The sequence below is a fragment of the Ornithorhynchus anatinus genome, chromosome 4, assembly GCF_004115215.2.
Source record: "Ornithorhynchus anatinus isolate Pmale09 chromosome 4, mOrnAna1.pri.v4, whole genome shotgun sequence".
NCBI classification, from domain to species: domain Eukaryota; kingdom Metazoa; phylum Chordata; class Mammalia; order Monotremata; family Ornithorhynchidae; genus Ornithorhynchus; species Ornithorhynchus anatinus.
Genome location: NC_041731.1, coordinates 31,675,967 through 31,700,889, shown reverse-complemented (window position 1 = coordinate 31,700,889; position 24,923 = coordinate 31,675,967). Strand labels below are relative to the sequence as shown.

The 24,923-nt window shown below is 49.1% G+C and overlaps 2 protein-coding genes across 2 annotated transcripts in view; both read right to left on the bottom strand.

Moving 5' to 3' along the window:
• Window positions 1–7,297: 7,297 nt before the first annotated feature.
• LOC100078548 (alpha-1-acid glycoprotein-like) lies at window positions 7,298–11,480 on the bottom strand. Its single transcript, XM_001508892.5, has 6 exons — window positions 11,234–11,480; window positions 9,380–9,522; window positions 8,618–8,688; window positions 8,244–8,351; window positions 7,946–8,049; window positions 7,298–7,480 (listed from the first exon to the last, which is right to left on the bottom strand). Exons 1-6 carry the CDS (start codon window positions 11,345–11,347, stop codon window positions 7,391–7,393), a joined length of 630 nt encoding a protein of 209 aa, XP_001508942.2. The 5' UTR covers window positions 11,348–11,480; the 3' UTR covers window positions 7,298–7,390.
• Window positions 11,481–15,566: 4,086 nt separating this feature from the next.
• COL27A1 (collagen type XXVII alpha 1 chain) overlaps window positions 15,567–24,923 on the bottom strand; it is a 241,942-nt gene continuing 232,585 nt past the window's right edge. The window contains exons 57-61 of the mRNA XM_029062843.1: window positions 24,361–24,432; window positions 19,587–19,755; window positions 18,861–18,970; window positions 17,774–17,992; window positions 15,567–16,856 (exon numbers count right to left, since the gene is read on the bottom strand). Of these exons, the coding sequence (XP_028918676.1) occupies window positions 16,710–16,856; window positions 17,774–17,992; window positions 18,861–18,970; window positions 19,587–19,755; window positions 24,361–24,432 (717 nt within the window). The 3' untranslated portion in view covers window positions 15,567–16,709. The remainder of the gene's footprint in view (window positions 16,857–17,773; window positions 17,993–18,860; window positions 18,971–19,586; window positions 19,756–24,360; window positions 24,433–24,923) is intronic.

Genomic DNA, 24,923 nt, shown 5'->3' with positions numbered 1-24,923 from the left:
CATCCCTCGCTCCTCTAATGCCAACTTTCTCACTGTACTTCGATCTCATCTATCTCACCACTGACCTCTTGCCAATGCCCTGCCTCTGTCCTGGAACACCCTCCTTCCTCATATCTGAGAGACAATTACTCTTTTCCTTTACAAAGCCTTATGGAAGGCATATGTTCTCTAAGAGGCCTTCTCTGACTAAGCCTTCTTTTCCTCAACTACTAGTCCCTTTGCTCTTCCCCCCTCCCAGCCCCACAGCACTTATATACATATCTATATAGAAGCAGCGTGGCTCAGTAGAAAAAACACAGGCTTGGGAGTCAGAGGTCATGGGTTCGAATCCCACATCTGCCACTTGTCAGCTGTGTGACTGTGGACAAGTCACTTAACTTCTCTGTTCCTCAGTTACCTCCTTTGTAAAATAGGCATTAAGACTGTAAGCCTCCAGTGGGAGAACCTGATTACCCTGTATCTACCCCAGCATTTAGAACAGTGCTCTGCATATAGTAAGTGCTTAACAAATACCAATATTATTATTATTAATTTATTTATAGTAATGTTTGTCTCCCCTTCTAGACTCTAAGCTCATTGTGGGCAGGGAATGTGTCTGTGTATTGTTATATTGTACCCTCCCCAACACTTAGTACAGTACTTTGCAAACAGTAAACGCTCAATAAATACAATTGACTGATCAACTGACTCTCCACAAGCAACTTACAATCTACAGGGGGAAGCAGACATTAAAATAAAGTACAGAGAGGGGAAATAGTAAGATATTAGGCAATTTGCATAAGTCTTGTGGGGGAGACTGGTTATCTAAGTGCTTAAGGAGTACCCAGCCAAATGGATAGTTGATGGGAAGGGGAGGGAATATAGGGGAAATGAGGGCTTAGTCCATGTCCTTCTCCTCCTCTTCCTCCTCTTCTGCCTCCTCCTCTTCTCTTCTTTCTGCTCCTCCTTTCTTCCTCCTCCTCCTCCTCTTCTTCTCTGGGCCCTCCTCCTCCTCCTCTTCCTCCTCTTCCTCTTCCTCCTCCTTCTCCTCTCTGGAGGTCTCTCACTAGCTCTCTTTTAATCTACTCCTTCTATATGAGCCTTCTACCCCATTCCCACTTACCTCTCAAAAACTCCAACCCTTACTTCCACCCTCCTCTCCTCCCTTACTGTCATCTTCAACCTCTCACTTTCAAATGCTTCCTTCCTTTCTGTCTTCAAACGTGTTCAAGCCTCCCTCACAACTCCCTCCTGCTGCAACCCTTTCACTCGGCTCCCATTCCTGTCCAAAATCTTGGAATGGGTTGAATACCTCCCCTGCCTTCACTCTTTTCCATCAACCCTCTTCTTCCCTAATCTTAGCTCCACCACATGTCTTCTGTATGACTTTGGGCAAGTCACTTAAATTCTCTGTGCCTCAGTTAGCTCATCTGTAAAATGGGGATAGGGACTGTGTCCAATCTGATTAACTTGTATCTTCCCCCAGTGCATAGAACAGTGCTTGACACACAGTAAACACTTAAGTACCATGGTGATTATTATTATTATTGTTATTATTCTGCAGCAATCAGTTTTCTTCTCCCTTCCCCCCGGCTAAGACTACATTCTCCAAGGTTACCAATGACCCCCTTATAGTCAAGCCTAATTCTGTTCTAATCCTTCTTGAGGTCTTGGCCATCCTCAACACTGCTGGCCACCTCCCCCTTTCTTTAAACAAGATCAGACCTAAGTTTTTCAGACAACTCTTGTTTAAAGAAAGGGGGAGGGGGCCATCAGTGTTGAATGTGGCCAACACGTCATGAAGGATTAGAACAGAATCAGACCTCGATTTTTCAGACAACTAGAAGTAATATTGAAAAATAGCATGACCTAGGGGAAAGAGTCTGGGCTTGGGAGTCAGAGGACCTGGGTTCTAATCCTGAATCTGTCATATGTCTGGTGTTTGACCTTGGGCAAGTCACTTAACTTCTCTGTGCATCAGTTACTTCATCTGTAAAATGGGGATTAAATCCTACTTAGACTGTGAGCCCCATGTGGGACAGGGTCTGTATCTAAACCAATTAACTTGTATCTATCCCAGTTCTTAGATTAGTGGGTGGTGTGTAATATGCACTTAACAAGTACTGTTATTATTAGTAGTAGTATTATTAATTGGGCACTTACTGTGTGGAGAATATTGTACTAAGTAACAGGAGAGGATGCACAGGTGGGAATTGGACGTGGTCCCTGTCCTCTAAGGGCTTCCAGTTTTAGAGTTTAAGTGGGGACAAAGGATGGGCAACATATCAGAAATGATGAAACATTAAAACACAACACAAATACACAAAGTAGGTTCCAAGTCTCATATCAGGAATGTTGAAACACTAAAGCACAGCACAAACAAATACACAGAGTAGGCTCAAAGTCTCAGCCTGGATGGAGGAGTCTGAGAGCACACGGGAGCAGCTTTTCTCTCCAGCCCAGCAGGGAAAGAACACTAACTTAGTTCTCCTATCTCTCTGGTCACTCTTTCTCAGTCTAATTAGCTAATTCCTCTTTCAATCAATCAATCCCTAACTGAGGGTGTCTTGCAAGGCTCTGTTCTGAGTTCCTAATCTTCTAATCAACCAATCAGTGGCATTTTATTGAGGAGTTACTGTATGCAGAACACTGAATTAAGCACTTGGGAGAGTACTATACAACAGAGTTGGTAGATACATTCCTTGGCCACAGTGAGTTTACAGTTTAGAGGGGAAGACAGACTTTAATAAAAATAAATAAATTGTAGATATGTAGGTAAATGCAAAGGTGATACAGAAGGGAGAGGGTTAAAAGGAAATTATCCTTGACTCCCCTCTGTCATTCAATCCAGACATTTAATCTATCACTAAATCCTTTTGGTCCCACCTTCACAACAGAGCTAAAATCTGCCTTTTCCTCTTCATTCAAACTGCTACCACATTAATACAATCACTCATCGTCTCCTGCCTGGATTACTGCATCAGCCTCATTCATTCATTCACCAGTATTTATTGAGCGCTTACTATGTGTAGAGCACTGTACTAAGTGCTTGGAATGTACAAATCGGTAACAGATAGAGACAGTCTCTGCCCTTTGATGGGCTTACAGTCTAATCGGGGGAGACAGACAGACAAGAACAATGGCAATAAATAGAATCGAGGGGAAGAGCATCTCATTAAAACAATAGCAAATAAATAGAATCAGGGTGATGTACATCTCCCTTGATGACCTCCCAGCCGCTTGTCTCTCCCGACTCCAGTCCATACTTCACTCTGTTGGCCACATCATTTTTCTACAGAAAGATTCAGGACATGTCACCCCTCTCCTCAAAAAACTCCAGTGGTTGCCCATCCATCTCTACATCAAACCAAAAACTCCTCACCACTGGCTTTAAAGCACTCCATCTCCTTGACCCCTGCTACCTCACCTTGCTTCTCACAACCCAGCCCACACACTTCGCTCCTCTCATGCTAACCTTTTCACTGTACCTCGATCTCATTTATCTCATCGCCGACCCCTCGCCCATGTCCTGCCTCTGTCCTGGAACGCCCTTCCTCAAATCTGACAATTATTCTCCTCACCTTTAAAGCTTTATTGAAGGCACACCTCCTCCAAGAGGCCTTCCCAGACAAAGCCCCCCTCTTTCCTCAACTCCCACTCCCTTCTGCGTCACTCTGACTTGCTCACTTTGCTCTTCCCACTTCCCAGCCCCACAGCACTTATGTATATGTCTGTAATTTATTTATTTGCGTTGCTGTCGGTCTCCCCACCTCTAGACTGTAAGCTCGTTGTGGGCAGGGAATGTGTCTGTTTATTGTTGTATTGTACTCTCCCAAGTGGTTAGAACAGTGCTTTGCACACAGTAAGCACTCGGGAAATATGATTGAATAAATGAATGATTGAAGGCCTCTTGGAGGAAATGTGATTTTAATAAAACTTTGAAGGTGGGAAGATGGATGGTCTGTCAGATATGAAAGGGGAGGAGTTCCAGGCTAGAGGCAGGACACAGGCAAGAGGTTGGCAGTGTGATAGATGAGATTGAAGTACAGTAAGCAGATTGGTGTTAGAGGAGCAAAGTGAGCATGCTAGGTTGTAGTAAGAAATCAGGGAGGTAAGATAGGAGGGGGCAAGATGACTCAGGGCTTTAAAGCCAATAGTAATGAATTTCTGGTTGATGCGAAGGTGGACGGGCAACTCTAAACTCACTCGCTTGGAAAGCTTGTCTATGCACACAATTTCAGAGACCCCCTTTATGCGGATGATGCCTACATCTACCTCTACTCACTGCTCACAACTTCTCCTGCCAACTATACCTCATTCGCAGCTCTCCTGTCATGGGACCCTAGCCCACACTGTTCCTCCGACTGGATCTTCCTTCCCTTCCCCCCGTTCCCCTGCCTTCAGAACCCTCCTAAAATCTTATCTCCTCCAAGAAACCATCCCCAGTTAATTCCCAACATCCAAGTCACTTCAACCAACAATCATTCTTAGCATTTATGTGTTATGCCCTCTCTCTGCTCAAATGTACGTGTGCCTATTCAACTGAGCTTTTCAACTTTATTCATTTATCTAGTCATCCTGACTGTAAGCTCCTTCTGGGCAGGGTTTGTGCCTACCAATTCTACTATATTGTATTTCCCAACCACTTAGCACAGTGCTCTGCACACAGTAAGCCCTCAATAAATACCACTGATTGATTAATAGATGGATGCATTAGTTTCTCATGCTGCCACCTGCAGTACTTTTGTTCTTCCTCCTACTCTCACTGTTTGTAAATACTTTATGTCTGCCTGTCTCTTCTATTATACTGAAAACCTCTTGAGGGTAGGAACCTTGTGTTTGGCTTCCGTTGTTACAGGGCTCTGACACTGGCAGCCTGCAATAAATGCCATCAATTGTTTGGCTGTTTGGAGACAGGGGGATGGACTAGATGACCCCTCTAGGCCTCGTCCAATGTCAGAAGGCTGGAGTTGATGGGTTCTAGTCTGAACTCAGGGCTTGGCCAAACTTTTCTCTAAATTACCCAGCTTCACTCTGGTGGGATCCCATTTCTCAATGGGCTATTGGTGCCAAGTTTCCCCTTTCTGTTCTCTCTCCAGGTGGGACCCCCTTCCTCCTCACAGCATGTGACTCCATCACAAACTTCTGGTCCTACCTCTCCCCAGGGCTTCCTGTTCATCCTCTGCTCCTCTAGTGAGAAGTTAGGCTTTGCGTCCCCTAGGAGGCTCCTTTACTCTCCACCCACATCAAATCTGAGTTCACAGAAACTGGCTCATTCTGTTGAGCTCTGGCTCCTGCTCCTTTCTGCAAAACAGCACCATGTGTTCCTTGAGCACTTTTAATTTTCAGTTCAAGTCCTTATCAATGATCTTCATTTTCAGCCTTAGGTGATCAGGGAGGTGGTGGCCCCCCTTTAAAGCTGAGGAAATGGAGGACCAGAGAGTTGAAGTGACAAGTTCACACAAACAGTTGGGAAGCAGCGTGGTCTAGCGGATAGAGCCTGAGCCTGGAGTCAGAAGGACCTTGGTTCTAATCCTGGCTCCACCACTTATCTGCTTTGTGACTTTTGGCAAATCACTTCACTTCTCTGGGCCTCAGTTACTTCATCTGTAAAATGGGGATTGAGACTGTGAGCCCTTTGTGGAACAAGGACTGTGTCCAACCCCCATTTAGCTTATATCTTACCCCAGCACTTAATATAGTACCTGGCACATAGTAAGCACTTAGCAAATACCACAATTATCAATTATTATTATTCTTATTATCATTATTGTTAAGTTCCCTTGGAGCCCTGCCTCAGTGCTCAAGGCCAGGCTGACTTTTTTGGAGGTGAAACAAGATGGGGGATTTGGACCTGATCTCTGTTAGCTTTTGTGTGAGCCTGGGAGGGACCTGGCAAATGGTTGAGGCCCATTGAATGAACTCCACAAGTTTGTCAGCTTGAATTGTTACTTTTCAACAAGTGGAGACATATAGTACCAGTTAAAGTGGCTCCATCAAAAAAAAAGCCCATTATATCAACTTGAGTGATCTAGAATTGTATGGCTCTAAAGTCATCAGGGACCACTGAATCATGCTGAATGACCTGGGTCAGGGGGAAGGTTGGGAGGGATAGGGGGATAGAAACAAGATCAACTGCACTAGTCCCCAGACTTGGCTGGAAAGGGTCTAGGGAGGTAGTTCTCGGGGAGGCTGTTCTCTGGGAGGCAATTCTGGGGGAGATAGTAAATAGTTCTGGGAGAGCCTGTTCTAGGGAGACAGTTCTAGGGAGGCAGTTCTCAGAGAGGTTGTTCTGGGGAGACAGTTCTGGGGAGGCTGCTCTGGGGGAAGATGTTCTGGAGAGGCAGTTTTGGAGAGGCAGCTGTTGGGGAGACAGGTGGAGCTTCTGACAAGGCTGGCATGTTTGGGGGGCAAGGGATGGGGGGCAAGACTCTGCTATCCCTAGCACCCACAGGTAACTGAGCAGGGAAATCGTCAGCATGTCCCATCAATTTGTACTCTTGATCCATCTCTATGCCGGTTTCCAAATTCCTAGACATGGGGCTAGGCCAGAGCCTGACCAGGGACCACAGTAATAATAATAATAATAATAATTATAATAATTGTTAAGTGCTTACTGTGTGTCAAGCACTGTATTAAGTTTTGGGTTAGATACAAGATCATCAGGTCCCACATGAAACTCACAATCTAAGGAGGAGAGAGAGCAGAGATTAAATCCCCATTTGCAGATGAAGGAACTGAAGCACAGAGAAGTTAAATGACTTGGCCAAGGCCACACAACTGACAAATGGAGGAGCCAGGATTGGAACTCAGGTCACTAGATCACTCTCCTTCCCTAAGGCAGAAGGTAGGGGAGGTTTACAGGAGAGGCGGGTTTGGGCCCAGAGGTGCTAGGGCCCATTGGGGGTGAATGAACAAAGGCTCAGCTCAAGCCTGGCCTGAGGGCTGGGCATCTTTGTGTGCCTCAGGGTAGGGAGAGCTCTGTCCCCTGCTGTCCTCCACCAGCCCCCCTACCACTGCAGCTGCCACCATGGAAGCATGGGAAAAGTTATTTGGCAGGGAGGGGGATGGGGGTGGTCCAAGCTCCTGAAGAAACAATCCTCCATTGGGGGCTGCAGGGTGGGCTTTCCCAGCAACCTTGATGCAGCAGCCTCGGCCACCGATGGCTGTGGGGAAATCCATCCTCTGAAGGCTGCGCTTATCCTACTGAAGCCCCCTATCTCCTTCCTCTCCCAATCTCCCCCCCTTCCGAGGACCCACCTGAGCCCTGAAAGCTCTCCTTCCTCGGAGCCCAGCAAACACACCAGCCTGGCAGAGGTGCATTGTGGGGAGGCTTTATTGATGCATCTGGGGCCAGAATGAGGATGCAGAAGACCTCAAGTGGTGAAATCAAGGGGCTTGATCACCCTGTCTAGGACTCTTCATCTTCCTCAGACTCGTTTGGATCCTTCTCTTCACTCTCTTTCTTCTTGTGCTCCTTTTCCAGCACCTGGCACGCATCCTGGAGGGTTGGTCAGAAGAGAGCGCCACGAGGCCGTTAGACCCGCCGGTCGGGTCCTGGCCGGGCCGGGACTCACAATTGGAAGTGGATTTAATTATGGGGCAGTGGGGGCAGTGGGGAAGGGTGCTAGCCCCAGCCTACTTCAACTGCCGGCTCTGAGGATCGGCTCTCCGCATGGACTTCCCTGCCCCTAGATTTTCCTCTTGCTTCCCCCAACTCAGCCTAGATCCCTCTCTCCCACCTCAGCTCCAGTAAGTGGGCCCCTCCCCAGTCCTCAGTGTTTCCGAGGGAAAAGTGAGTGTGGGGGCTGGAGCAACCAACTAGTTCCAAGGACCCCACACCACCCCCAACCGCTTTAGGCTGCTTTGAGAGGCCTCTGGATGTTGTGTTATGGGGAAGGGGTCTCATTCTGTCTGTCCCTGATCATTGCCATGGTAACTTTGCAAAGGAGTTGGGGACTTTTACCTTGCTCCCGTCCGTGTACATGATTTCATCATTCCTGAACCCCATACACTTCACGGCCGACAGGAACTCCTTCAGCTGCTCCTGGGTCGCTTGTTGTCTGTCAGCTGGGAAAGGGAGCGGGGAGGGCAGAGGAGAATGTGAAGGCAGGGAGGATGGGAGCTTGCATTTAGGGGGCTGGGGGGAAGAGGGGACTCTCTGAGTTCCCCCGGGGGGGGTTAGCTCTGGAGTACCCTGAATGAGATGAGCAGTTTTGAGCCTCCATGGAGGGTCGGCCAGGTTCTGGGTCAGAGAGACTTACCATAGAAAGCGAGACCCTTGTTCCTCTCCTCCTCTGGATGGAAGAGCATCATGAAGGTCTTGGGGGTCGGGGGCAGGACCAGATGGGCCACGTGCACAGTCGCAGCATCTACAAGAGCATGGAGAATCAAGACTCGGCTGGTTCCCTCCTCCTCCAGAACCATAGTGCATTGGAGGCAATGGGGGGACCGGGGCTTCTGAGGTATCATCGCTGAACCTCACCCTGCGAGCCGGCAGCTGTCGTTAGCCACTCTGTGTGGGTGCTAGCTCCCAGCATTGCTGCAGTCCTTCCTGGAGGTTCTCTTCCCCCATTTCATCCCCACCCTGCACCCAGAACCCACTTACCTCAGTCCCCAGAGCCCAGCACCCACTTACCTGGCCTCGATAGGGTCCCGTTGGCTCTGCAGACAGTGAGGTAAGTGGAATTGAAGATACACTTGCCCGCTCTAAACAAGACAGGATGGGAAAAAGGGGGCTGAACTCAAAGATGGAGCATTATCATCATCATCATCTTCATCATCATCATCATCAGCAATGGAATTTATGGAGTGCTTTCTATGTGCAAAGCACTGTACTAAATACTTGGGAGAGTACTATACTAAAGCACTGAGAGAAAGAGTGAAGCAGTATGGGCACGAGCCTGGGAGTCAGAGAACCTTGGTTCTAATCCTGACTGCCACTCACCTGTTGTGTGGCTTGGGGCAAGTCACTTACTTTCTCTGTGCCTCATTTTCCTTAGACTGCGAGCCCCATGTGAGGCAGGTACTGTGTCCAACTTGATTATCGTGTGTCTATCCAGTGCTTGGTACATAGTAAGCCTTAACAAATGCAATAAAATAATTGTGATTTTTATTAGAGAAGGTGGAACTGGCTAGGAAAGGATGAGGGGAATGGGGCAGGGAGGAGAAGAAGGAGCAGCAAAAGGGGAAGGCAGGGTGAGAGAGAAACAGGAGGATGCTTCCTGAAGCTAGGTTAGGACCAGGAAGAATGTAAGCAATCCGTGGGTAGAGAATGTTTCTACCAACTCTATTTTACTGAATTCTCCCAAGCGCTTGGTACACAGTAAGTGCTCAATAAATATGACTGATTGATGGATTGACTGATGGAAGAGGGGTAGGAGTCCAGGGGTCCCCTTACACGGTGCTGTATTCTTCCAGGAAGAAGTTGTTGGCTGAGGTGTTGGGCTTCAGATAGAAATAAGCTGACTGGATCATCCCCGCTGCCTTCTTGTATTCAGGCAGGCGCATGACTCCACTGATGTAGAACCACTTGCCCTCCAGCTGCATGGACAAGAGACAGATTCAGGACTGGCCCTCTTCTAGGCCAGAGCGGGTTTGGGCAGTGAAGGGATACAGCTGGGAGGCAGCTTATTGGGTGCAGACTGTATGTATCTCCAAGGATGCTGGGATGGCTTATCAACGTGTCTTCTCAAGGTGGCCCAGACTTAATGATAAAAATAATAATGTGGTATTTGCTTGGCCAGGCAGTGTACTAAGTGCTGGGATGGATAGAAGCAAATCGGGTCAGATACAGTCCCTGTCCCACATGAGGCTCAGTCTTAACCTCCATTTTACAGATGAGGTAACTGAGGAACAGAGAAGTAAAGTGACTTGCCAAGGTCACACAGCAGTTAAGTGGCGGAACCAGGATTAGAACCCAGGTCTTTCTGACTTCCAGGTCTGTACTCTTTCCACTAGGTCACGTTACTTCTTTTGTCTCTGGACATGTCTGGGCTGTGATTTTGGGTGCCCAGTCTCCCGCTCCAGGTCTCCTGGGTCCTGTCAGGCCTCACCCCTTACCCCCAACAGTCCCTGCCCCTAAGTGGTAGCTCTGGCCTGGGCTGGAGCTCCAGAGAACAGCGGAAGCTGAACCTGACTTCCACAGTGACCTTGCTCTCTCTCCCCAGTTGGTCTACCCTGGGGCTGCCCCTTGGAAATGTGGAAGGAAATCCTGGCTGGACTTTAGGAATCATGAGACAATGGCCTAGTGGTCTGAGAGTCAGAAGATCTAGGTTCTAATCTCAGCTCTGCCAAATGCTTGCTGTGTGACCTTGGGCAAGTCACAACTTCTCTGTGCCTCAGTTCTCATGTTCTCCCTCATACTTAGACTCTGAACCCCATTCAAGGCAGGGACTGTATCCAACTAAATAAAGTTGTGTCTACTCCAGTGCTTAGAATGGTGTTTGACACATAGTAAATGCTTAACAAATGCCATAAAACAAAACATAAACCTGCAGTGGACAGAAGTGAACTAGACCCCTTCAATCACCTCTTTAAAGCACTCAATCACCTTGCCCCCTCCTACCTCACCTCACTACTCTCCTACTACTACCCAGCTTACACACTTTGCTCTTCTATTGCTAACCTTCTCACTGTATCTCAATCTCGTCCATCTGGCCGCCGACCTTTCACTCACATCCAGCCTCTGGCCTGAAACTCCCTCCCTCTTCATATCTTTCAGATGATTAGTCTTCCCCACTTCAAAGCCTTATCGACGGCACAACACCTCCAAGAGGCCTTCCTTGTCTAAGCCCTCTTTTCCTTTTCTTCGACCCCTTTCTGCGTCACCTGGACCTGCTCCCTTTATTCATCCCCTCTCCCAGCCCCACAGCACTTATGTATATATCCATAACTTATTTATTTATATTAATGACTGTCTACCCCTCTAGGCTATAAGCTCACTGTCAGCAGGGAATGTGTCTGTTATATTGTTATAGTGTACTCTCTCAAGCACTTAGTACTGTGCTCTGCACACAGTAAGCGCTAATAAATAAGATTGATTGGGAAGGGGACAGAGGGTGTTCCCCCAGTTTACAGGTGAGGAGAGAGAGGCCTAGAGGGTTTAAGACTGTCATTCTGGGTCTCACCAGGGGTCAGGGCAGAGCAGGACCAGAACCCAGACTTCAGCTGTGGCTTTATGCACTGTCCCCTCGCCCCCTCTGGGTCCCTGACACTCTCTCAGCATCTCCAGGAGGCTGGAGAGTGCACTCACCTGGTCCATCATGGCATCGCTTAGGGCCTTCACCTGCAGGTTCTCACAGGCCGGGGGCTGAGCGAGGAGCAGGGGGAGGGAGTTCAGGAGGACCACGGCCCAGACCAGCGCCATGACTGAGAGACAGCAGGAACCGGGGCCCGAGATGTCAGGAAACTATCGGACCCAACACTGGGGCTGGATTTATAGCTGGCGGGTGGAGGGAGTGCCAGGGCAGGCTGCCCTGTTCGCTGGGAAAGCCAGAGTCGGCCCAGAGGGCTGGTCAGCTGGCCATGAAGCAATCCATTGCACATTAGGGAAATTTCTTACAGCAAATCCCCCTCCCTGCTCCATTTCCCCAAACAGGAGGGCTTGCGCCAAGCAAATAGCTCCCTTGACTTCCCCTACTAAAACCCTCATTTCCCCTCCATGTGGTCAGAGAATATCTGTTATACTGTTACTGTACTCTCCCCAGCCCCTAGTACAGTGCTCTGCTCACAGAGTACGTTCAATATGATTGACAATTGACTGACTACTCAACCTCACTTCTGCCTTGTCTCCTGTGCACTTGGATCAGTAACCTTTAAGGCCTTGATATTCGCCCTACCCCAGCCCTGGCACGCTTGTTTACATAGCAATCAATCAATCATATTTATTGAGTGCCTAGTGTATGCGGAACATCGCATTAAACACAGTTCTAATATCTCATTTCTCCTATCTGTATTTATTTCAATGTTTGTCTCCTCTTCTAGACTGTAAGTTCCTTGTGAGTGGAGATCATATCTAATTGCACTGTATTCTCCCAAGCTCTTGGTACAGTGTTCTCCCTACTGTAAGCGCTCAACAAGTACTACTGATTGATTGAAACAGCCCAGGTCTCAGTGAGGTTCCTACCCCCTGAAGCAGACAGCTGGGAGCCAGAGTGTGCAGATAGGGATTGGTGGGTGATCCAGCTGGTGGTGATCAATGTGGATTGAAATGATGGCCACCTAGGTGTTAACTTCAGGGAAAGAGGGTCATGGGAATAACGGCTATCTATTCTTAGTGTTGGAGTCCATTTCACAGGCTTCATGCCCTTGCATGTGTTGTACCCATCCAGCCCTTTCCTGGCCCAGAGTCAGAACTTCCCCACATCCTTGCTTTCTCCCACCCCTTCCCTCCAACATTAGCCCCGGAACTCAGTTCCTGTCACCAAATGCTCTCTCCAGTCCCTCCTTTCTCTGCCCAGTTAGTTTCTTCCCTCAGTTCCTCTCTAGCAACTTCCGGGCTGGAAATGTGGTGGACTCCACCCCAGCGGTAGAGGATTGAACCCTGAGTGGCTGGCAGTCAGGAGATGTGTTGTTCTTTCTGGACTTGCCTTCGCACTTGTTATCTGTCCTTCTGCAAGCTGCCCAACCTCTCTGTTCCTTTGGTCATCTACCTTTCAAGGGACATGGATTGAGAATGAAATCAGATCTAGAAGGTGCTGGGAGCTCTGAGGTGATGAAGTCAGGAGAAAGGAATACAAAGGGTTGTGGTGGCTCGTTGATCAACAGGAAGGTGTACTGGATTGTTGGCCAAAGAGGAAGAATTACTTAAAGAGAAAAGGTTGCTTCAAGAGATCTCTGTTGAAGAAGCTGCTGGGTCACCTAGGAGCCAAACATCTTTTTTTTCCAGTATTCATTAGCGCTTACTACGTGCCAGGCACTGTACTATGCACTGGGGTAGATACGAGCTAATCAGGTTTGACACGGTCCATGTCCCTCATAGGGTACACGGTTTTAATTCCCATTTTACAGATGAGGGAACTGAATCAAGGAGAAGGCCACACAGCAAGGTCACACAGCAGACGAGTGGTGGAGCTGGGGTTAGAACCCAGGTCCTTCCCACTGGCCCATGCTCTATCATCCACTAAGCCACACTACTTCTTCTTGTTAGTCACTGGTCATTGTGTTGGGGGCCAGACTGCCCCTGACCCCAAGTGAGGCCGGAGCTGTGAGTCCATGACAGGGATTGAATGGGGTTGGAATTGATGGTGTTTGAAGGTACAGCTCACACCTGGGTCTGGTCCATGGCCAGTTCCCGGGTGACTGATCGATCGATTGATTGATTGAGAGGCCGTGCTGGGGGCGTGATGTGCCGGGGGCTGTTTCTGGGCTGCTTGCTCTGTTGTGTCATCCAAGACTGGAGACCCACCTGGCTGTCAACCCCTTCCCTGAGGTGGGGGAGGAGGATGAATGAGGTGGATGGGGTCCTGGGCCTAGAGACCTCTGGGGCCCTGGCAGGTAGGAATCTGGTTTGGAAAATCCCACATCTGATTTCAAATGAAATCCCTTTCCACTCATCTTTGCCAAAGAACCAATCTTCCTCGCCGACAGTCTGACGGTCCACTGAGCTGGGCCTGATTAACTCCCTCTAACTCTGGTCATTCCTATCACTCCAGCTAACCCCAACCCTTCTGATTATCCTGGTGAATTCTGGATCTGCTCAATCAGCCAATCAATCAACCAACAATACTTACTGGACACTTACTCTGTGCTGAGCTCTTTACTAAGAGCTTGGGAGAGTACAAGACAGGTGCTTGCAATGTAGAGGGGGAGATGGACGCTAAAATAAATGACATTCTGATCCTTCCTCATCGCTCTCTATATTTCTGGGATTATGGTACTTGTTAACTGTTTGCTTTGTGCCAAGCACTGTTCTAAGCACTGGGGTAGATACAAGTTAATCAGGTTGGACACAGTCCCTGTCACACATGGGGCTCACACTCTTGGCCCCGTTTTATAGATGAGGCAACTGAGGCACAGAGAAGTTAAGTGATTTGCCCAAGGCCACACAGCAGACATGTGACAATTGCTATCTGTCCTTCTGCAAGTTGCCCAACCTCTCTGTTCCTTTGGACATCTACCTTTCAAGGGACATGGATTGAGAATGAGATCAGATCTAGAAAGTGCTGGGAGCTCTGAGGTGATGAAGTCAGGAGAAAGGAATACAAAGGGTTTCTTTCTGACTCCCAGGCCCATGCTCTATCCATTAAACCATGCTGCTCTGTTCCTTCCTCTCCACCCTTTCAGCCAAGTACTGAATCAAGCCCTCACCACCTCTTGGGAGAGAATTCACAATTGGGACTTAGACAGGGTCCCTGGCCCTCAGGGGGCCCCAATCCTTTCAGGGTGACATTTACCTCTAAGAGCCCAAACTCCTCCTTTGTACCTCAACAGGTTTTCTGGAAGAAGCAAACAGCCACAAACACCCAGTTTCATTGCCTCAGTTTTAAATATTTATTTAAAGACCAAAAAAAAAAGTTTAACGTGAACAATGGGAACCAACTCCCCAGACCTGGTCAAAGAGAACAATCAAAGGCAAGAGAAAGAGCTGCAGGACAGAGGAAGGGGCTGGGATGGTTGAGGGGGTAAGTGGGGGCAGTATTGGGGGACGGGGAGGGGGAGGCAGGCCCTTTCTAGCTACAGTCTCTGCTACAACATGGCACTCTGGCCCTAGAAGACGAGGTGCCTGGTAGGGGGAGAGGGGTCGGGGCCGGACACGGGCACAGGGTGGTTAGGGCGAGGTATCTGGGGAGGAGTCGTGGGGAGTCAGAGAGTGAGGTATTCCAAAAAAAAAAACTTCGCGAATTTAACTCCCAAAGAGAGACAATTTTCAAAAGAATACACAAATATAGACTTTCACATATATTTTCCCTTCTACAAAAAAGAAATCCGTAGTCAAAACACGAAAACTAGAAAAAAGAAGAAAAGGGCTTGGAAGCAGTTTCCGATATAGTACAGCTTGACTAACATTAATAATATTATCCTTATATAGATTTCAAAGATTATCATAATTATCTCCTTTTTTTTAAAGTTCCAAATTTACACATAGAGACTAGCAACGTCAGATTTCTACACAACTGAACAACGACGATAAAAAACAAACACACACGTCCAATGGACGAAAGCTCCGAGATCGGTTGGGTGGGGGGGTATTCAGGGGTGTTCCCCCCCAGGGAAGCGGGGAAGTGGGGGAGGCCTAGGTGATCAGTCGGTGCTCAGGATCTCTGAGCACCCTGGGGTCACCCAGAGTAGGTGGGAGCCTCTGCACACTCCGTCATGGCAGTACTTCAGAGCTCAAAGCCCCCGCACGACCACTCCCTGACCCCAGCACCAGCCAACCCCCTTGAATCTCACCCGGCTTCAGAAGGTGAACTTTCTAGAGTAGAAGCCAGAGAAATCAAAAGCCGCCCCCCATATCCTCCCTCTGGACAGGTCAAAGGGGCTGACCCTCCACCCTCGCCCCCCACCCCTGATCTGGACTAAGCCTGCCTAGAGGCTGTCAAATGGTGACACCCCCAACCCAGAGAAACTGACCCTTCAAATACTTCTTGTATACACAAGTTAAAAGGCTCAGCTTTACTCCTAGTGTTTCTTATCCTCTTGTAGGCTAGGCAAAGAGCACGAGGGCCACGAAAACACTACAATCCCCAACTCTTCTTGTTTGGGGGAGGTTCCTTCCATATCTGATGGTTCCTTCAGAGTCTGTGGCAAGACAGATAGCACCTTTCGAACCTTAAATAGGGATTTTTTTTCCCCAAAGGAAGCATGTACAAAACTGCATGACTTTTCAGCACCCGGGATTGTCCCAGTGGGAGGTAGTGACCCATCCTGGTTAGGTCCTGGAGTCATTTGGAACTCTCAGCTTGGCTACATCTCCCCGCCATCCCCATGACTGGCTCCTTTCAATTCTGCTCTCCTCAATCTCTTTCCTCTTTCCAGACCCTGGTTAGCCCAAGAAAGAGGCTTTGGTTACTAATTTCCTTCATGTTTAAATAATATATATACTATATATATATATATATATATATATATACTTTTTTTTCCTGTTTCTTTTCACTAATATTGCACATCACAAGTTTCCTGTCCAGGAGCAGAGAGAGACATTCTATAGCATACTCTCTACAGCTGCCTAAGGGGGTGATGGGGTCCTTTCATACATGCCTGCCAACCCCCTCCCTCCAGCTAGCAAGGAACTGGTGAGGCAGGGAGGAAGGGGGTGAGAAGATGGGATCCTCTTGGAGTGGACTGATTGAAGCAGACATATTTTGGTAACTGAGGAAGCAGAAGTGGGTGGTCAAACACATTTCTGGGTGGTCTCTCTCTCCCTCTCTCTCTGTTTCTCTCTCTTCTCTCGCAGGATGTTTCTTTAGTAGCCGGACAGGTACGGGCTGGTCTAGGGCATGCTGGCCCGTGACCCTTTGTTCCCTAGACTCCTGAGGTCTACTCTGGGAGCAGCTGTGACCTCCACGATCTCCTCCCCCCGCCATCCTCCACCCCTTCGCCCCTATACTCTTCAGCCACCTGCAGGGTCTCCTAGAGGGCGGCTGAGACTCAACCCAGCTTGGAGGCTGTGGGTCTTCACCCTGTCTGCCTCTGGGGCGAGGGTGGGAGGCACACCCTCCCACCTGGCCCCCTGCCCCCAGCCTCCGGCTTGGCTCCGAGGATGTCCGGCGGGGCCCGGAGGTCAGACTTCAGAGGAAGCACACAGACCCGACTTCCAGGCGGTACTGCTTCCCCGGGGTGGTGGGCGGCAGATTGTAGATGCTGACGATTGGCAGCTGCTGGGGGTCCTGTGTCCGGAACGTGAAGCGGGTTTGGTGCCAGCGTCCGTCCTGAACCTGGGGGATGGATGGCATAGAAAGGATCAATCCAGCTTGGCCCAGAACAAGGCAGTGGGGGTTAGGAGGGAGTGACCATCAAGCTGCCATCTCACATATTTTGTGCCCTCGCAATGGACAGATCAGGAGCTTCTATTTTAGCCTGAAAAATTCCCAAAAAATTGGGAGCGCTCAGTGCTTTGTGCCCTTGGACAAGTCACTTCACTTCTCTGTTCCTCAGTTACCTCAGCTGTCTAGTGCTTAGAACAGTGCTTGGCACATCGTAAGATCTTAACAAATACAATCAATATTATTAGTCTAACCATCCAGTTGGGATCCAACCCAAGAGTGGGAGGGTGGGCACTCTTAGATTCAGGTAGGGGAAGGATTCCACCCTCTTTGGGTGCCAGCAGGTGTTGAGGTGGGATTAAAAAGAGAGAGGGGCAGGACGGGGGTGGCTCATCCTGGTTACAGCAAGAATGCACACATGGATGAGGGGAGAGGAGACAGAGTTGCAAAGGGCAGATGGACAGTCTGCTCGGACAGCTCAGAGGGAAGGAGCTGGGGACCAGGGCGCAGGGGAGGAGAGGAGAAGACAGGATGGCGGCCACACCGTTTGCATGTCCCAGAGCCACAGTCGGAGGCAAAATGACCTTACTCAGGGCCTTTCACTTTTAAGAGGGCAGAGAGATCATGGTGGATGTGGGCACAGAAGCTTTTGAAAGGAATTATTTCTGCTTTAGGCGGAGTGAGTTGGAGGGCAGGGACCGCTGCAAGCTTTTACAACCAGTTCAAAGTTCTCCCAGTCAAACAAGCTTTGTACCTAACCCTACTGCCCCCCATCAGGCTCCTGGAGAGTAAAAGAAGCGAAAAGAGAGGCAAGATTATTCATCGCCAAGGGCGGGTGGGCAGGTGGGAGATGCCCACAGGGCTCTGACCTTGCAGTCATCCACAGAGACCTCTGGTCGGAACTGGCCTCCAGCCTCATAGATTTGTCCGTTCCAGGCCCGGAAGCGCAGAGACTTCTTGCTGGGTGGCCGGCCTTGCCCTTCCTGCCACACGGACACATCGAGGCAGTGGATGGTCAGGTGCTGGACCACTTCGGAGCTCAGGAGGTGTAGGAAGTTCATCTGGACCCGGCCGATGGCGAACTCCACCTGTGTGGGGGTGGATTTGGGGTGCAGAAGGTGAGCGGGGGGGACAGGGATTCCAGGAGCCAGGCCGCCATCTGGCCTCTCCTGACAGGCCTGGTAAGGATGAAAGATCTTGGACAGTGGGCTGGTTATCCCTGATTCCCATTCTTTTGGGCCCTTGAGCTCTTGTGGCCAGGTAAATGGTAGAAACCTGGGGCTGGACTCCCCATGCCTGGAAGCTGGAAAAATTCCTGTAATGCCAGGCCCTGGGATGGAGCTTTTGGGGGGTGGTGACTGTCTTTCTGGGAATGAAGTTGGGAAACAGAGCTCAGCAGTTGGCTCATGCTCTTGCTCCTGCATCTCCTCCAACTACCACCACCACCACTAACACCATTGCACAATTTGGGCTTTCCCCTGGCACCATGCTAGAATCCAAATACCCCTGGGGTAATCATATCCTGCTGGAGATGTGAGAGACCTGAGTCAGGAGCAATCCAGAACCTCCCCACAGCTGGGTTAAGTTCTCTCTCACCTCAGTGGGTCCAGCTCATTGGGGGGCAGGGACTGTGCCTACTAATTCTGTTGTATTGTACTCTCCCAAGCGCTTAGTACAGTGCTCTGCACATAGTAAATGCTCAATAAATTTAATTAATTATTATTTCCACTCTAGGCTGTAAACTCCTTATGGGCAGAGAACATATCTAACAATTCTGTTGTGTAGTACTCTCCCAAGCCCTTAGTACAGTGCTCTGGCTCACTTTAAGTGCTCAATCATTGATTGATCGATTGCTTTCACTCAGAACTGTGCTGGTCTTAATCCGGGTGGCTGGCTCTAGGTTCACCCCGTCCCCTTCCCTCCCTCCGCCTCTTCCTCTCTCCACCAACTCTGTACCTTTGAGGCAGTGATGGGTTTTAGACAGGTTTGACCTCCTTTGGTGAAGTTACAGGTCACTTCGATGGTGTCTGAAGAACAGCCAAGGTTGGGGTCGATCCAGTATTTGCCTGTGGGAAGGAGACCAGGGGCAGTGTCAGAGGAGGGCACTGGAATTTGGTCCCTTCCAAATGTGCTGGATGTGCCCTCCTCGGCCTCTGAATTTCCCTCTGGCCCAGAGCTGACGAGGAGGAAGCTAGGGTGGCAGACTGGGTAGAGGCTGGAGGAGGCCGGGCTATCTTCGAGGGGCAGAGCCTTCCCCCAGCTTGTATGGCTGATGTTGGCTACCAACTCAAGAATGATTCAGGAGCCTTGATCCAAGGTGGGGTTTATAGTGAGGATAGGAAGAAGAACAAACAAGGAACATTGGGGCTAATGAACAACTGGGTGGGAGATGGGGGAGGGAAGACTTCAGGGAGGAATCACGGAGTGACTCTTCTTAGGCTGTAGGCCCCAGGGAGTCTCTCCTCAAATTCTCTGTCCAAAAGGCTCCTTGAGAGTCATCTGGTCCAAACCCCTGCCTCCATGCGTCCTACTCTCTCAAAAAAGAGATTTGTTTGCAGGGATCTGAAGAGCAGCAGAAGGCAAATGGAAGGAGGATCACAGGATGCAAATGGACCCTAAGGGCCCAGATTGGGATGAATAGCAGGAAATCCTGGGGGCTCAAGGACTCAGCCGGCTCCTTACCGTCAGCCATCTTCTGCTCACAGTTCATGAGGTCTCGACAGATGCGAGCAGGGTTCTCCTTGGTGCCCAGTGGCTTCTTGATGCTCTGGATGAGGTTGCTGAGGTAGTGTAGGGTCTTAAAGATCTCCCCTCCCTGGTCCAACACCAGCAGATCAGAATGGGAAGAGCCCTGGAGGAAGGGAAAAGTGCAGAGGTAAATCCAGGGAGGAGGGCTGGGTTTGGAGGTGGGCACTACTCTTGTCCTCTCCTCCTCCCAGCAGGGTCATCGGACCAGAGTGACATCTCAACCCTGGTAGGAGGCCCTGGGAGGATCAGGGCACTGTGGTGAACATCTCAAGAGCAGAGAGCCCGGGGCATGTCAGGATTTTTTTTTAAATGGTTTTTATTAAGTTCTTACTACGTACCAAGCACCGTACCAAGCGCTGGGGTAGAGAGAAGCTAGTCAGGCTGGACACAGTCTCACATGGGGCTCACAATCTTAATTCCTATGTTACAGATCAGGTGACGGATACCTTGTCCAAAGTCACACAGCAGACAAGTGGCAGAGCTGGGATTAGAACCCAGGTCTTAACCCAAGTTGGAGAAGCAGTGTGACCTAGTGGATAGAGCGTGGGCCTGGAAGCGAGAATGACCTGGGTTCTAATCCTGACTCCATCACTTTTATGCTGTGTGACCTTGGGCAAGTCATTTCACTTCTCTGAACCTCAGTTACCCCATTTGTAAAATGGGGAATAAGACTGAGCATCATGTGGGTCAGGGACCGGGTCCAACCCAATTTTCTTGTATCCACTCCAGCACTTCAACAATGCCTGGCACATAGTAAGTGTTTACCTCATCTGTAATACCTCAATGATTATTATTATTATTATTATTGGTTCCTCTGACTCCCAGGCCTGCACTCTATCTACTAGGCCATGCTGCTTCTCAGCAGGATTTTCTCAGGAATTTCAATAAAGACCTCTGTCACAGTCCTAAGACTCTTTCCTCTCAGCAGAAGGTTCCTACCATGTGGATCTAGGGTTTCCCAAAAAACAACGGATCCAGGACCATGTGAATGCAACACCCATACCTCCAGGAGGTCCAAGGAAGCCAACGGGGGACTGGGTTGGGAGCAGGGGGAGGGGATGTGGGCAGCTGCAGAGGACTGGCTTGACCACTTCCTTTCTGCTGGTTTTGTGCTAACACTGCAGGCTTGGAGTCTGGTATTTGGCCTATGTGCGTCTGCTGTCAGTTTCTGTGGCAGGAGGAGGGGAGGAGCCGGGTGGAGGCCACCAGCAGACAAGGGGCTGGCAGGTTTGGGGCAGACTGTAGGCGGGAAAGGAAAGGGAATAGGCAGCAAGGGAGGGCTACAGACGTCCAGCCAGCAACGAGAGCCCCTGAAATAAAACAAGCAAGTCATGGGAGCTGTTGGTTTCCTGAGCCCTGACAAGACCACCCCTCCTGGAAGAGGGGTTATTCTGGGGAGGTGGTGGGATTTTCCACAGGAACCACCCTCTCAAAGGTCATCATTGATCTCCTTCTTGACAAATCCAATGGCCTCTCCTCCATCCTAATCTTCCTCGTCCTCGCAGGTGCCTTTGAAAATGTCGACTATCCCCTTCTCCGGGAAACATTAACCAACCTTGGCTTCACTGACATTGTCCTCTCCTGGTTCTCCCTCTCTCTCTCTAATTGCTCAATGTCAGGCTCTTTTTTGGGTTCCTCCTTTGCCTCCCAGCCCCTAACTGTGGGAGTCCCACAAGACTCAGTTCTGGGTCCTCTTCTATTCTCCATTTACACCCACCCTCCTGGAAAACTCATTTGTGGAAAGAGCCTGGGCTTGGGAGTCAGAGGTCATGGATGGGTTCTAATTCCGGCTCTGCCACCTGTCAGCTGTGTGACTTTGGGCAAGTCACTTAACTTCTCTGTGCTTCAGTTACCTCATCTGTAAAACAGGGATTAAGACTGTGAGCCCCAGGTGGGACAACCTGATTACCTTGCACCTACCCCAGCGCTTAGAACAGTGCTTGGCACATTGAAAGTGCTTAACAAATACCATTATTATTATTATTATTGTTTGCCCCCATGGCTCCAACCACTATACAGATGATTCCCAAATCTACATCTCCATCCCAGATCTCTCTCATTCTTTACTGTCTCTCATTTCCTTCTGGCTTCAAGACATCTCTACTTGGAAGCCCCACTGACACCTCAAACTTAACATGTCCAAAACAGAACTCCTTCTCTTCCCACTCATACTTGGTCTTCTCTCTGATTTTCCTGTCACTTTAGACAGTACTACCACCCTCCCTGACTCACAAGCCTGTAATCTTGGTATTCTCCTCAACTCATCTCTCTCATTCAGTTGACAAATTTTTGATGGGTCACCAAATTCTCTTCATTCTACCTTCACAGCATTGTTAAAATCTATCTTTTCCTCTTCATCTAAACTGCTACCTAGTTAAATCAAAACACATCCTATCCCACCTTGACTACTGCATCAGTCTTCTTGCCAATTGCCCTGCCTTCTGTCTCTCCCCAGTTTAGTTCACTCTTCACTCTGCTGCCCAGATCCATTTTCTACAAAAACTTTCAGTTCATGTTTCTCCACTCTTCAAGAACTTCCAATAGTTTCTCATTCACCTTCACATCAAACAGAAACTCATTATCATCGACTTTAAAGCACTCAATCACTCATTCTCCTACCTTATTCCTCCCTGATTTCCTACTACAACTCAGCCCACAAACTTTGCTCCTCTAATGCCAATTTACTCACTGTACCTTGGTCTCATCTATCTCACTGCCAACTTCTCGTCCACATCCTGGCTCTGGCTTGGAGCCCCCTCCCTCTTCATGGTGGACAGACAATTACTCTGCTCACCTTCAAAGCCTTATTGAAGGCAACTCTCCTCCAAAAGGCCTTCCCTGACTAGGCCCTCACTTCCTCTTCTCCCATTCCCTTCTGCATCGACTTTGTATTTGTATTTGCACCCCTTATTCCGATTTGTACCTTTATTCAGCCCCCACCACACTTATTTACATCTCTGTAATTTATTTATTTAGATTAATATCTATCTCCCCCTCTAGACTGCTAGCTCAGTGTGGGTAGGGAATGTGTCTACCAACTGTGTTACATTGTACTCTCCCAAGGGCTTAGTACAGTGCTCTGCACACAGTAATTGCTCAATAAATATGATTGAATGATTTCAAATGATATCTCTGCAGCCTTGCTCTGTGGCCCTGTTTGAGAGGGGGCACTCACTTGCTCTAGGCCTTATTTCTACCTCTGGCTCAGTAGGGAGAACAAGTCTCCAAATGCTGGAGAAAGAGCCCCTGCTGGGCAGTCATGCAGCCATGCAGCCATGCAGCCGTGTAGCTGTGCAGGAGAGGAAGGCCCCAGCATCAGCTACCCAGCTGAGCCAAGAGTGTTATCCTTTGGTCTGAGAACATCTGGCAAGGACAGGTCTGGCAGACCGGTGGCTCAACTTTTCCGATCTGGGACCTCGCTGGCTTCTTGCTCCCATTTCCCAGGGCAGCTTCCTACCATGGCCTCCCATGTCTCCTCCTCTCCTGTCCCTCCAGCCATGGATTTGGCCAAAGGGCTGAAAGGTTGGGTTCAGGAGAAAAAGCTGTAAGAACTGAGACCATTTCCTCTGGCTCACGGGGAGACTCATGAGCTTCTTTTTCAGAGGGGGAAATCAGCTACTCTGCACTACCTCCAAGGGGACAACTAAAAGCTGAAGCTGAAGCATGAAGGATTTAAGATAGATGACAGGAAGAGTTCCTAGAACTGGGATAAAATACTGGAGGAGACTGGAATTGCCTTCTCTGGAGACTTCAGTACATAGGATGAAGTCCCAGTGGCCCGGAATGCTGCCAGCTACCAGTTCAACTGGGAGATAAGAGGATGGACTTGATGAGATCTCTAGGTACCTTCCCCACCAATCTATTTGTCAAGCACCATATTAAGCACTGGGGTAGATACAATTTAAGCAGATCAGCCATAATCTCTATTTTACATGGGGCTCACAGTCTAACAGGGAGGGAGAATGGGTTCTTTATCTCTATTTTACAGATGAGGTAATTGAGGCCCAGAGCAGTTAAGTGACTTGCCCACAGTCACTTAGCAGGCAAGTGGAGGAGCTGGGATTAGAACCCAGGTCCGCTGACTCCCAGGCCTGTGCTCTGTACACTAAGTCATGCTGCTTCTGATGGAGTCTTGGGGACAAAGGCTGGCCTGACCAGGGTTGGGGCCCCAAGCCTGGAAGGTGGCTTCTGGGGGTGATGCAGGGATGGGGGTGGAGCCAGTGGAACATGGTCTGGGGAATAGAGCACGGGACTGTAAGTCAGGAGATCTGGATTTTAATTTTGCCTCCACCACTTGCCTGCTTTGTGAACTCAGGCAAGTTACTTGTCTTCTCTATACTTTCCTCATCTAGAAAACGAAGATTGAAATCCTGTTCTCCTCCCTTAGCCTGCGAGCCCCATGTGGGACAGCGGCTGTGTCTGACCTGCTTGAATTGTCTCTACCTCAGTGCTTTAGCAGTGTGGTTGGCTCATAGTAAACACTTAAATACCACAGTAAATAAATTAGTTAAGAGACCATGACTCTTTGGTCCTGTTCTGAGCAGAGGGGGTGTCTGTTTATTGTTGTATTATACTCTTCCAAGGGCTTAATACAGTGCTCTGCACACAGTAGGTGCTCAGTAAAATCAAATGAATAAATGAATGGTCTTTGGTATCCTTGCTCTAAAGGCTGTCTCCATGAACCCTCTGCTCCTAAAGCCAGTGTTACCTCTGTCCTGAGCACGCCACCGTTTGAGGAGTCTAGCCACGTCTGGAAAGCTGTCCCGAGGTCATCTTGTTGCTGTTGGAGGGAGAATGAGAGTAACTGCATCGGGCGACTGGAATCTTATGGAGGCTAAGGCTCAGGTTTTCTCAATCAATCAATAAACTGATCAGTGGACTTATTCAGTGCTGATTTTGTGCTGAACACTGTCCTAAGTGCTTGGGAGACTACAAGCCATGAGATAGCCATGAGATAGGCATGATCCCTGCCCTCAAGGAGCTTACAATCTCATGAGGGAGCCAGATACTACAGATATATATATAGGTGGAGGAAAGCAACCTAGTTTAAAGATATGTAACTCTCCGAAGTGCTTAGTACAGTGCTCTGCACATAGTAAATACTCAATAAATACCATTGATTATTGATGATGATGTACATAAGTACTAGCTAGGGGAAAGGGATGGGGTGAGTACCTAAGAACAGAGTGATGCTGTAGCAGGGAGAAAGGGTAGGGAGAGGGCAGATTAGTCTGGGTGCTGGGTTCACTCTGGTTCTAGACTCTCTGGTTT